General features: G+C 44.7%; 1 protein-coding gene across 1 annotated transcript in view; it reads right to left on the bottom strand.

Annotated features, from left to right (window-relative positions):
- The window catches only part of abca12 (ATP-binding cassette, sub-family A (ABC1), member 12), a 50,605-nt gene that overhangs the window by 7,543 nt on the left and 29,452 nt on the right, over nt 1-13,610 (bottom strand). The window contains exons 33-44 of the mRNA XM_062403066.1: nt 10,647-10,736; nt 9,262-9,349; nt 9,009-9,136; nt 8,249-8,336; nt 7,845-7,953; nt 6,044-6,098; nt 3,706-3,883; nt 3,491-3,606; nt 1,753-1,915; nt 1,285-1,538; nt 377-581; nt 14-123 (exon numbers count right to left, since the gene is read on the bottom strand). Coding sequence (XP_062259050.1) covers nt 14-123; nt 377-581; nt 1,285-1,538; nt 1,753-1,915; nt 3,491-3,606; nt 3,706-3,883; nt 6,044-6,098; nt 7,845-7,953; nt 8,249-8,336; nt 9,009-9,136; nt 9,262-9,349; nt 10,647-10,736 — 1,584 coding nt within the window. The remainder of the gene's footprint in view (nt 1-13; nt 124-376; nt 582-1,284; nt 1,539-1,752; nt 1,916-3,490; nt 3,607-3,705; nt 3,884-6,043; nt 6,099-7,844; nt 7,954-8,248; nt 8,337-9,008; nt 9,137-9,261; nt 9,350-10,646; nt 10,737-13,610) is intronic.

Here is a 13,610-nt window from a genome sequence, read left to right as displayed (position 1 = left end):
AAGAGGATCTTACCCATCCGAGTCCCTGATCTGTGCTGTGCCGTCAGAGGGGCTGACATCTCCTGTCAGCATCTTGAAGGTGGTGGTTTTTCCTGCTCCGTTCACTCCCAGCAGACCAAAGCACTGTAAACAATCACTCACTCCTTAGTAAACGTGGAGCTGTTATAGTTGTTTATAAAGAACTATGATACACTGATCAGTTTCATGTCATTATAAAAAGGGCTTTATGGATAAATGGATCAAAATGAAGGATTCATGGATTATAACAGAGTCATGCTGTTGTCCCAAGAGCCAGATGAGTCATTCATTATACAATGGCCCCTTTTGTTATCCAACTGCCTTGTTGGTAGTTTATAATCCTGCTCCTCGGGCTCACCTCTCCTGCAGGGATTCCCACAGAGAGCCTCTTGACAGCAGGGACCTTCCTCTTGAAGTGTTGATAGATCTTGGTGAGCTGGTCGACCTGCAGTAGGTCAGTGTTGGCCGCTCCGCTGGACACCCGGTGGTTCTCTGCTGCCACGTCCTCATCCTCGTCCTCCCAAGCCACCGGTGGCACCGTCTTACGGCCACAGATCAAATGCCTGCGAAAGAGGGAAAAGTAAGAGGTGTTTAAATTGAAAGCGCCGGGTTCTATAGCAGCACCAGTTCAGGATTTAGTGATATATTTGGGGCACAAAGAAAGAATTTGGATATCTATCTTTAATCATTTTGAACTTAAAGCAATTTAACTTTTCCTTAATTACCTAAAGTGGTTCTGATGCATATTCAATTCCTCATATGCATATTATCAGCATTTATACATCACATTCCTATTCTGCGCTGCAAGAGAATCAGTTTTCACATTCTGTACCGCACATGCACTTTATTGTCAATGCTGGATGTGTTTGGGTTTTTATCCTTTTTTTATTCAAGAGTTTGTTCTATTAGTTTGAGGACTATTGGTTTCACAGTGTCTCTCAAAAACCTGCGCTTTCACTCACACAAATGTCCTCTTGTTTACATTTTTGAAATTACATTTTTTTGCCAAATACCCCAACAAAAAGAATGCCGGGAGTGTGAGTAAAAGAGTTGAAGCTGGAGCTCGGAAATTCAAGCGCAAGCAGGGTACATCCGAGTGCAAGCGTAGGGTTTGGATTAGGAGCAAAACACAACCAAATGTAAAATCTTGTAAGGTCCTGCTTTGAAACTGAAAGAATGAAGCTAAAGATAAACCCCAAAGATTTGTCAGTGGTAGTTTGTGATCATCTCCTGGCCCCAGCCGTCTCTGGCATCAGTTTTCCTTACCTGACTTTGCGCAGAAGGAACTGGTTGAGCAGGAGACGCAGCGTGAAGAAGACCACGCCTTGGATGAAGGAGGAGAGGAACATCCAGCCCAGGGCATCTGTGGAGAACGGGTTATGATAGGCGTCGATGCCGTAGCCGCTGAGGATCTGGACCTCTATGTTTTTCCTTGCCAGATACATCAGCCCGTTCCCAAAGTTAAACTGGGGGAAGATGTGGAAGGCGTCGCTCAGCCTTTCGTAGACAGTCTGGACGAGCTGGAGGGGGAGAAGTTAGAAGAGGCGGCGGAGAATATGTTAATCATGACTTTTTCCTGCCATTGGACATGAGGTACATTTGTCCTTCCCACTCCTCTGCAACTCAATATCACCAGAGCTACAAGGCTGAACTCAACAGTTACTGAACACATTTAACTCCGGGGCTATTTAGTTCCTAACAAAGTGCATCTTGACTCCGGCAGTGAATGCTGACCTCAGGATTGAGCATAGAGATTTGGCCAAGGAAGTAGAGAATGGAGGTGGACATGATGGTGTTGACACTGATGAAGAGGTTGATGCACACGTAGGTGATGAAGGCCATCTCCGCATCCTTGAAGACACCCGACAACAGATACATCCAGGGGAAGGTGGAAAACCTGAGGAATTGGAAAGGTGACATTGAGTAAAAAATGCAGCCACACATGCACCTTAAAAACATGGCTACGGAGAGTTTGTACTTCTACCATCCTTCTCAAAATCTGACCCCATAAAATCACAGGACTTTGCTAGTCCAAGGGAAGTGGATCAGGCAAAACTCAGAAGATATGAGGTGGAAATAGGAATCAAAGAATAGCAGAAGAAGGACACCACACCACGACAAGGGTAAACATTCAGTAATGAAGCCGAAGGAGAGGAAGATAAATTACATCTCCTCTTGTTCCCCTGCTAGTAGAACATCCCTTTCCTTCTATTTTTTTTCATATTATTCTCTTTTCTTCTCTGTTCTTTTGATTGAGGTGTCTGGGTCAGCCAGACAGAGGAGGGAAGAGAAGGGGGGGTATGAAAAATGAAAAGAAACAGACACAAACAGATAGAGCCAGACAGAGACAAAGCATCTGCGTCGCACCCACCACCACCCGAGAAAAGGTGCTTGGTAGGCAGACTGTGGGTGCCAAGCCATGACAGGGAACAGAAAACAAGGGAGGCTGCACACCAGACCAGGTGGGTGCAGCCCCGACAGATGGAGCGCTGTGATTACTCATTGCTTGGGAGGGAGACATCTGTCTGACAAATGAGGAGCAGAGCGCTGACTTGGAGCCCTAAGATTTTCACGGGCTCAAGACGAGGATCACGACGTCAACGGCAAACACGTGGGGGGGGGGGGGTCTTAACCTCTGCTGCTGCTGGGGAAGGATGAGAATCACCCCGGTGAACCAGATGCTGGAATCACCGCACATCATCGGGCTCGACAACTTCCCAGGATCTAAATCTCACGGCTCGATTGGTTTTAAATCCTTGTGGTTAATTAGGCTCTATCTCGCAACTATTTCTACAAGTCCTGTTGCTTCCTGATCCCCCCCCCCCCCCCCTCTCTCTCTCTCTAGCGTCTTTGGCTTGAATGGGATAAACTTGTTGGCAGTGATTTTTCTAGCAATCTCTCAGTTCTACCACCATCTGTCTCTGCAGGGAAAACAGCAGCGTCGTCATGCCCCACACTCAAAATAATACTAATACAAGAAAATGGCTTCTTCTATTAAATTCACATGTAACTTCACTTGGTTTGAGTGATCAGATCAATTGAGGATGCATTACATTCAGACCTGTCCTTAATGGTGACCACCTGTGATGAGATCAGCATGGATGTTAACACCAGGTCTTCAAAACTTGCACCAATTGAGATTGAGAATAAATCTTCAGATTCACTGCACGTAGTTGTGTTGTAGGGAATATTACAAGCATCATCACACACTTACAGTTTAACCTCCACATAGAGAGGAAGCAAAACCGACCAAACTGCTTGATTTCAACCTGTTGTGCCACTGTTGATTTTGGTTCCCAGTTCTCTGAGCTGCCTTGTTTACAAAAAACGTTTAAGGTGCCGTTTTCCTTTTAAAATCGAAGGAAGAAAATCGTTGAAGGCCTGAATGTCATGAACCAGCGCGGGCCAAAAGACAAACTCAAAATAGCTTGACAATCGCTTCTCGGTAGGAAACGGTAAATTGTTCACTGACCCAAAGAGCACCAGGAGGAGGGTGACGGCGCCCAGGTTCTGCCGATCTGTGAACGCCGGGACCTGGAAGGCTGCGACCACACCGACGGTCAAAATCACGGGGATCATGTAGATGACCTGTCAAAGAAAAGAGAGACACACGATATATAACAACAAGATGCTATGAGCACATAAAGCACAGTTTTATCACGTTGTAGCAGGTTAGCGAGGCGTTACCATGTCATAGAGGAAGTTCACCGCCCAGTAGAAGGGCTCGCTGATGCCGGCGATGTGCTGCAGCCTCTTGGAGCCGCTGTGGTGCTCGTGGACTTCGTAGATGGCGAAGCTGGCCGTCATGATTGAGTAGCCAGTCAGCACGCACATGGCCACGAGGATCTGGAGCATCCCCTGAACACTGTGAGGAAACAAAGCAGGATCGTTGGAATCGCGATGACAACACTAATTAATTATCAGTAATGAGTGTGTTTTCTCCCGTCCACATTGACTTCATTCGAGTTAGTTGTGACTTTTCTTACTTTAGGAAAGTCCACGATTGCTACATCCTAGGAGAAGTGTGCGATATCAATACTCTCGTAATCTCTGCTGATTCACCGTGAATGAGGCAACCTGTAGTAATTCTTCCCAGAGAACAATGGCCCCGTTTCAAAGTCCTCCTACAAACCCATCATATCGTCGCCTGCTGGGACCTGACTCATCTGAACTATCGAAGTGGCTCACAATAAACTGAATCCCATTAATAACAAAACGGCTGCGTTAAAAAAAGAGATGCTTGTGCCTCAACCTCTGACAAGATAATAGCTGCTGAAACAAACAGATGGCTTCGAGTCGAACACGACTGCTGCCTCGTCGGTATGCACGGTGGCACCGCTGCGAGGCACAGTAATCCCTCTGATTCCTGCCTAGGTGTTTGGATAGAGCCGGAGCTGCAGACGAGACCCCAGACAACAAGCCGAGGCTTTGATCCTTCAGTTAGTCTGAAACCTGGTGGGCTCATTCAAACTGTCTTAGAGCAACAAGGAGTCGTTTTTTTTACACCTCGAAATAACAGCTTCAAAATCGTTTTGATGGTGAAAACTTAGAATGGGGAGATTGTCTGTCCTTGCCACAGAGCTCACTGGTTAACTGGAGCCACACTATGTAACACCGCTGTACCTTGCTGGAACATGACGGCATACGTCAAACACCAGCGACTAGACTTCGAGCCGGCTTCTAGCTGCGAGACATTTAGCTCGCCATTCTCAGCGTCATCAGGGCAGACCAACCGCAGAGGACAAGAGGAAGAAAATGAAGAAGAGTAAAAGAGAAAGGGACAAAAAAGAGAAACCGAACAAGAGCGCATATCAAAGGATATTTCACTGGAGCTACAAGAGGCCAAAGGATGCAAATTTGCAAATGTAAGTCAGTCAAAGTGTTTTTTTTTGTCTTCCCAGGCAGTCGGTTTCTTCTCCGTCGAGTGCTCCGACTGCGACTCATATTTACGACAGGGTGTTTCACATCCCACCTGTAGGGGGAGCTCAAGCATTGGCGCGAGCCAATCTTGTATTGGGTCTCTTTAATTTGACTCGTTCAACTTTCATGCTCTCTTTGCTGCCATTCATGCTGCTGACCTCCATCCAACAAAAAAAAAAGCTGCAAGAGGCTAAAAAAAGTTGGATGAAGATGAGGCAGAGTTGAGTGAACCAATGGGACAGAGAGAGAAGAGCAGATAGGAAGATGTGGTTGGCATTTTAAGGCAGCACCCACTACAGAGGATATCCAGCAGCTACTGAGCAGGCTGGTTATCGGTATGGCCGAGCCAGCCTTGGAATCGTTCCCCATGGGGCTCGGCTACCGCACAGAGAATCAAGACATTTGGAGTAATAAGCCTGCTGTATCTTTAACACAGCTCCGACCAAATCAATACATCCAGCCAGGAAGCAGGATCACCCAGGATGGGGGGGTAATTGTGCACTTGCAGCCGCTGTAGCACCGTAGCGGGCGGGAAAAAAATAAATAAAGAATGCGATGCAGAGGAATAAATGTGGAGTATGTGGAGGAAGTGGAGGCCAGTGAACACTGAAATGGCCGGCGAGATTGTTAGTGCTAATAAGGCTCTGGAGAGGCGCGACCTTCTCCGGGCCACAGACACTTTTTGGAGTGATTTATTTAATTCGGTCCACTGGAACACGCGCTTGCAAACATGCATGCGGGCGCAAGCAGAGCCGCCAATTCCTGCCGACTGGCTCTCAAGAGTTTTAAATAAGCTCATTTTGGGAAGGGGGATTAGAATCAATTCACCTCTGTGCCACCTTCAGGGTAAACACTCATTATATCGGGGCTCTGATCAATAGTGCACGCCCAGGGAAATCCATTTGGAAAATCAAATGTGGGTAAATGCTGCTGTCGTGTGCCTCCCTGATCTGACTCCACCCTGACTTTAAGACGCTGCCCAAACAAATGTTAGTCATGATTATTTTACTAATTGTGAAATACTAATTAGGATTTGCTTTCTTTTTTTGCAAGAGCAGTGATTGTTAAAGTAGCAGGAAGATACATTTTGATGTGTGGTCCTTACACTGCGTCTTCATCATCCGCCCGACCAAAATACGGGTGACTGGAAACCGAAATGGCTGCAATGGAACAAAAGAAAAACAGAACATTATGATAGTGATAGAAAGAAGAAAAAAAACACGACAGCATACAGGCAATTTTTCAGCACATGAACCAAATGAGCAATGATATTCTCTTTGCCTCCACGGGACGCGGCTGGTTGAAAAATACAGTGCGAGATGATTTCATTTGCCAGTGCACACAGAGGAAATTGAATTTTTCTTTATCATTTTTTTCCAGGGTCTTCTAGATGCTTACAGACGTGAGCTGCTCCCCCTACATGTCTCCGTTCACATTTCCTGATAAAGGAGAGTGCGAGTTCACCGAGAGTACAGCGGCCCACAGAGAAACGGCTGCAGGTTCAGTGCTTCCCTGAGAGACACTTTGACGGAGCTGGTGAGATCTCTCGACTAATCAGAACGGACGGATGGATAATCTGCTTTGTGTGACAAGTATATTCGCCATGTGCTGGTTTCTTTATGAATCAATAAAACATTTGGAGTATTAAAAAATTGTAAAAAGAAAAACCATCACAATTTCTCAGAGGCCAGAAGGATGTGGGGTCTAAATTGTTAATCTTGTCTTGTCTGCAGTCAGAAACCCAGAGTTATTTGTTATGCGATCATAGACTGCAAAGGAAAACCTCTAAAATGAACTGAATGATTAATTGATTGTGAAAGGCGATTTTTTCTTCTTCTGCTGATTGAAAAATTGATTAATGATTAATGCGTTCCCAGCCTCAAGCCCTGGCTGTTTTCCTTTACTTTTAAAAACAGAAAAGTCAGGGATTCATTTTATCCACCTTCTATAAAGGTGGTTTATTATTAACCAGCCGAGTAACTCTTTGTTTTCTCCGAGGTGTGAGGCAGACAAGACTTTAAATTCTCCGAGAGTGCCGTTATAAAAGAGCATTCCGCCGGCGACCTCTGCGGGGTCTCAGCCCAGCCCGGACACTACAGAGCGGCTCAGGGCTTCACACCTGACAGAGAAATGATCACCTTGAAAAGTAATCTCCCTGAATCCCAACCCCTGACACCCGCCCACACAACTGGGAGTTTGCAGGTAACATTTAAATGATTACACTCTCCCCTCAAGCACTTTTATCGTCTATGGGGGGAAGAAATGTGTCTGTGCATGTAGCCCTGTGCAGGCACTGTGTTTTTTTTTATGAGTGTGTGTGTGTGTGTTTGTGTGTGTGTGTGTCTGTGGGTGTGTGTTCGTGTTTGTGTTTGACTGCCTGAAGCCAGATGGTCGGGGCGATGCTCCGAGCTGAAACAGTGCTGAAAACGTGGGCCAGACTCGATCTCTTTAGCATAGCTCCCCAGTGAGCCGCGTTCATCGGTATTCACCGTGTATGGTGATGTAAGTCGAAAGGATACACAGCACCCCCTGGCTTTAATCCAGTGAAATGAACCGTGAGTAAACATTGCTTTTATGTTACTTAGCACAGAAAGCAAATGCATGGGGTGTAACGCTATAATGTGCATCGTGTTTATTTTTCTTTAAACCTTTTACTCAACTGATCTTCAGCCATTACCAGGGAGTGTCTGCATGAACAAAACATAATCCCACTAAGAATAACATGTATTGATTTCTCAATTCACTAAACCAAGAGCAAAAAAAAGAGAAAACAACAACAAATGCATATTGCAATGTCAAAACAATTGCATAGCATTGATCTTTGATGTGTTTAGTCCTTAATAAACTTAACTCAAACCTCACATTTACCGAGTTTACACCACTGTTACACACATTTGCTGGCTCACCGTATTTACGTGGATCCTTGTCTGCTGGGAGATTGGAGCGGAGGATGAGGTTGTTGAGACTGTTTAGGTATGCTGGCATTGTGTGGTGGCCCTCGGTGTTGAACCAGACCTATACAAACACACACACAAACACAGAAGCATCCCTCACATTGCTGCGTATCTGGGTGTGCAGGTCGATCACGTCTCCACAAAATGCAGATGTCATCCTCATGAGGAGACGCACACACTAACACAGTGGCACAGTTGCCGCAGTAAAAGAGATTTACGATGACAATGATGGTGCAACAACAGAGCTCGATGATGTTGTGGTTAAGTAACTTCAGTCAGGATGTCATGTTTTAGCATTCAACAGCCCACGAGTGCAGCAATTAGTGCAGATAATGGGACGGGAGAGAGAGATTCACCTTAGACAGAGTGCGATTTTTGGGCACCGCTCGAAGATCCATTTGTAAGTCAGTAGGAAGCTGCATCCCCAAATCGAATCCACCGTACCTGAGAACGAAAAGCAAATTGGACGTATCGATCAAAACAAAGAGTGAAGACGAGAGTGTTGCTGAGATATTAGATGTGACACCCTGTGTTTTTTTGCCCGTTTGTTTTTCTTTGATTCACCGACAACGTGTAGCTGCAGGCGAGAAGCACTTTGGGGTAAAACTCACACATTCAAGGCACGAGTAACGCAATCGATAACACAACTTATCGCAGACATCGGTTTGTATGAAGCTGAGGAAAAATCTCAGGTTTTAAGGTTTGGATTATATTATTTGCAATAAACGGACGAATGATTTCAGCACATTAAACGGCAGTGTTTTCTTACAAGTGCACGGAACAACATTAACATGTTATGTGTTAAAAAAGGGAGTCAGAGGGAAATCAACATTTAGGCGGATGTATGAAGAAATATCTACAGAAAACATGTTACTAATGGAGAATGTATAGGACTAATTAATGAGGAAATAAAGTCACAGGAGTGGTCTTTAAAAAAAGTTTTTAAAGAGTCTCAGGTGACTGGTTAATTACTTAATAAATGATATAATCTAAGATAATCCAAATGATGTGATTAATATGAAGTGTAATTCTAAAATAGGACACAAGAGACGGTGACAGCTTCATATGACTGTAAATGGTCAAATTCTCAATGTGGTTCCATTCGGTGTCATTCACCTGTTCCTGATGAAGTCGTTGGCTGTGGCCACCAGGTAGTTCTCCACGTTGAAGCCACTGAGGTTATAAACAACCTGAGATGAAGGGATTTGTTCATGTGGCGGCTTATAGTTGTCCTCATCACAAACCTGGAGGGGGTGTAAAAGACAAATGCTTCACACTTGTCCTTATAAAAAAACAACTCACAATCACTTAGTCACACACACACACACACACACACACACACACACTGTTCTCGATGACCCAGTCTCACCTGCTCCTGTGTGGTGCATTTACAGACACTAAATCCTTTAGAGCTGTTCCCTATGGAGCTCCACTTGTGTGTGTTCCGGGCGCAGACCCTTCAGAAAGAAACATTCACAAAGTGAGCTGGCAGCAGTTTGTGATGATGCCACAGGCCTCGTCCCCAGACACACGCGACAACACATCTGGAAACTGAGTTGATGACGGCCTATATCCTGTGTACTCATCGCCGCAGAGAGGAAAGGAAAAGGCAAAAACCTGAAGCTGCTCATAGAGGAAAATATGAAATGTTATCAGGAAAAAATGTATACTCATGTTTGTCGAAAATTGTTGTCTTTATTTCTTTTGGGTTTAACGACTGAGTGAGAGTTGGGGACATCAGACGATCAATTGTGGTTTAGAAAAGCAATAATGTGCGTTTTACCTCCTCTCTGTGAATTAGCATTATATCAATAAAAACTGAACTTGGTTGTGTTGCTGCTATTGTAATATATTCCACTGAATATTATTATGCCGTTGCCCAGCCCACTCACAGAGCAAACTTGCACGGTGTTTGTTGTGAGATCAGGGTCCAAATATTTCTCTGATTTTGGTTCAAAACATTTTTTCAAAGCCGTTTAAATACGAGTTGTAATCTCATATTGTGTGAAATTTGAGTTTGTGTGGCTCGATGCTCGACTCCCCCGCACAGTTTGTTTTCTGCCAAATGTTTTCAGGGACACTTGGTGCAGATCAAAAAAAAAACAAAAAAAAACACTTGTAGCAATACACATCTTTGACACTTAAATGCGAGAGAGAGAGAGCCTCCTGTTTATTCCAGAGAACAATGTAGATGCATCACACGCCCGTGATTGCAGGGCGCCAAGAGAACCACACGCAGGCTCTTTTCGCAACCGACACGACTTTTTGTCTTTTTGGCAGAGAATTTTAAAATGCCTCCGAGGTTGGGTTTCAGTGCCAGCATAGATTTGAGTGCCTGTAAGGGGGGGGGGGGGGGGGGGGGAGTCTGCCCTATGAACACTGGGTGTTTATGGAATACTAATGGCGCTCTCTTGTCGTCCTGCTGCAGCCGCTCAGTCACATACGTACGTGCCCCGAGCTGAGCGGCTGAGAATAAATACGTGTGGTGGGGGGGGCGACATGTGAGAAAGAGAGACAGAGAGAGAGAGAGGGCAGCGGGAGTCAGAGGGAGACAGACTAGTTAAAGGGAACGGGGCGAGAGAGGCGGCTCGAAAGAGAATGACATTGAGTGAAATGTGACAACACAGCATGTGGAGCTAAGGGTGGAACGCGCGGAGAGACCGAGCTCCGGATCACGAGCTGTTTCTGAAGAATCGATCCCTCTCAGGGTGAACCAAAAAAACAACAGCCGGCATCTGCGACCTGATTACGTACGGTCTCCCCTGCCCGTCCAGGCAGGCGTTATCCATCCCAGGGAATGACATCATGGAGTCCACCAGGTTCCTGGAGCTGGGGTTTTGGTTTCTGTGGAGACAGAGAGAAAAAAGGCATTTTCAAAAATAATAAATAAAAGAAATTGTTTCTCTCGAGGCACAAACTCAGCGTGAGGAGAGTGGAGAGATGGATCACACAGAATCTTTACTCAAGGAAAAGCACAGACACTTGTGTTTAAATGACTCATGTATGAGTAAAAGCACTGATTCAACCTCTTTACTCTCGTATGAGTATATAAGGTAAATATAAAAGTATAAGGTTCCCCTCTGAACTTAATCTCTACTTGCTGTTCCTGTGCAGAGTAAAACTGAGACTCATGTCACATGAGTATAGATCGAAAACTATTCAAATTAAACCAATCTTACATCAACTGAAAAAACAAAACAATATACTGAAAACATTTCAACATTATCAGTTCACAATGGCTGATTCTTCACTTTCTTCCTCGTCCTTGTCACAGACAGGTGCACAGCGCCTCTCCTCCGCGGCTGTCTCCCTCTCTTGTCTGATTTGTGCTGATGCGTCCTTTACGTCGCCTAGCGTTTGATGTGTGAGAAGAGATACACGACAAGGAGTCGTCTCTCCTGACTTATTGTCCCGTCTGTTTAGGTTAAGATCTGTTTGGATGTATGGACGGCCGCGCTCAATGATGCAAAATAAGAATGAAAAAAATGGGTAAGTCCCCTGAAATGCATTAAAAAGAAACTAACAAGCCTGTTTTGAAAATGTCAAGAGTAGAAAGACTTTTCTGTTAATGTGTAGGAAGTCGCCAGGAACACAAATACTCAACTAAAGTACAGTTACCTATAATAATAATAATACAAATAATAACATTAAATCAAATATTAAGCGCCATCTCATAACATTTTAAGGTCGAGAGAAATCTCATCTTATCCATTAAATCGATGCATCTACTTAATAGTTTATTTTAGATTTTACTGATTTGTTGAAATTACTCTTGGTAGCTTTGGTTTTTCTCTGTGGAGTTCTGGCTTAAGAGCAATTCACGAGCTCACAGACTTTTTCCCCCCTATTTTTGCAGATTTACATTTAAGTGGATTTCTTTTATTTGAGCTCTCCCCAGACGTCGACTCATAAATAAAGACACAGATCATTATGTTTCCATTGTTCATGCTGGCGAGGGAGAGAACAAAGCTTTTTGAGGCCGTGCATGAAATCTGTTGCTCCACCATCACAACACTGCAGCAATAATAAGAAAAGACGGAGGAATATTCCACCCTCGACAGCTTATAGCCTCGTTCAACAGCAGCCTCCCCCTCCACTCCAGCACTGATTTCATCAAAAAAATTCAGAAATAATATCATCTTTCATTCTCTTTTCTATATCAGGTGAAAAAGACCTGGGTCAAGCATCGATTCGGTCCTTGATATATGGATTGGCACCTCAGGATTTTCTCCCCCTCAATATACTCTCTTGATCAAACAACAGACCTTCTCCCGAATGAAGAAGACATCTCGCAACCTCCTCCTTCATCTCCCTGAGTTTGATCTTGCGTCTTAGCCGTCTTCTTTTCAATCACTCCTCTCTAACTTGTCTTTGTCCTTGAAGTCCATCTGCCCTCCAACAAAGTAAAGCTTCACATTCATTTTCTAACAAATGAGACATGTCGTCCCCCTGCCTCGAAGAGCACAAATGATACGGGGACCCAACGGACCAATCAAGTAATGAGATTCATCAACCCCCCCATCAAAGTTTCATCAAGCTCAGATAGGTGTGTTGCAGCGAGCAAAACCACAGTCTCAAAAAATGAATATTTTCATTGGAGTGGCTGCCGCTGTCCATTTTTATACCCTTAGTCTTTTAAGTGTGTGTGTGTGTGTGTGTGTATTATCCATCCATCCATTATCCATATCCTTTGAGGGTGGTGGGGGAGCAGGAGCCGATCCCAGCTGGCATTAGACATGAGACGGACTGCACCCTGGACAGGTCAACAGTTTATCTCGGCGCCAACATACAGATACAAACAACTACTCACACTCCCATTCACACCTCTACTACTATCAATTCAGGGTATAACATAACCCCAACCTATATTTCAGTGGAAGCACGCAGAGAAAACTCAGCAAGACACAGGGAGGACATGCAAACTCTACAATCACACAGAAAGGCCAAGCTGGGATTCAAACTGGGAACCTTCTGGCTGCAACACGGCTACTGCACAATGGGGGGCTGACATTTTCGATCCTAGCCCCCACTAAAAAATCCTGACAGGTATTCTACCCACCCCGAGCTGAAGGTGATGCCATGTAAAAAAATAATTCAAGTAGATAACCCAGCCAACATGACCGAACCCGAGTCAAACCCTGTTTATCATTTCAATATTTGTTGTATGAACACAGCCTTTGGGCTCAGGGCGGATATCCAGACTGTAAATGTCCTGGCTCCTCTTCTGTCACATCATGTGCTAACATGACGGCCACATTCACACGCAACTCTTAGTAAGCTTTCCTCTGTCTGTGAGGTAATTCTGTTATTACCATGCTTTAGAAACCATTTACCTCCTCACCTGTAAACAGCCTTCACTGTGCCTTCACTGTTTGGACACCTAATGCATTCAGTCACTTGCCTGTTCTCAGTCACAATCATTACCGGATCCTGGCACTGACCCCGGACCAGACTCCCAGTTACCAGTTTGCACATTCATTACCAAAACTGTTCTATTGATCTTTTGAATCCTCTTCACTCTCAGAGATTCTTGTTCTTCTTGGGTCCAACTCTAAAGACAAATCTGAGAGAAACTTCAAATTCTGCTCGAATAAGAAACGTTTTTGATTTGTTTCCGCCCGAGTCACAGTGGGATATTTCTGACCATGACAAATGAACTAGAGCTTTGATTTATCATACAGACCCTGATTAGCTTGGCTGTATGTACTGTGTATTCCT

Source organism: Platichthys flesus, chromosome 13 (assembly GCF_949316205.1).
Source record: "Platichthys flesus chromosome 13, fPlaFle2.1, whole genome shotgun sequence".
Taxonomy (NCBI): domain Eukaryota; kingdom Metazoa; phylum Chordata; class Actinopteri; order Pleuronectiformes; family Pleuronectidae; genus Platichthys; species Platichthys flesus.
Note: the sequence above shows the minus strand (reverse complement) of the source record. Positions and strands in the feature narration are given on the sequence as shown.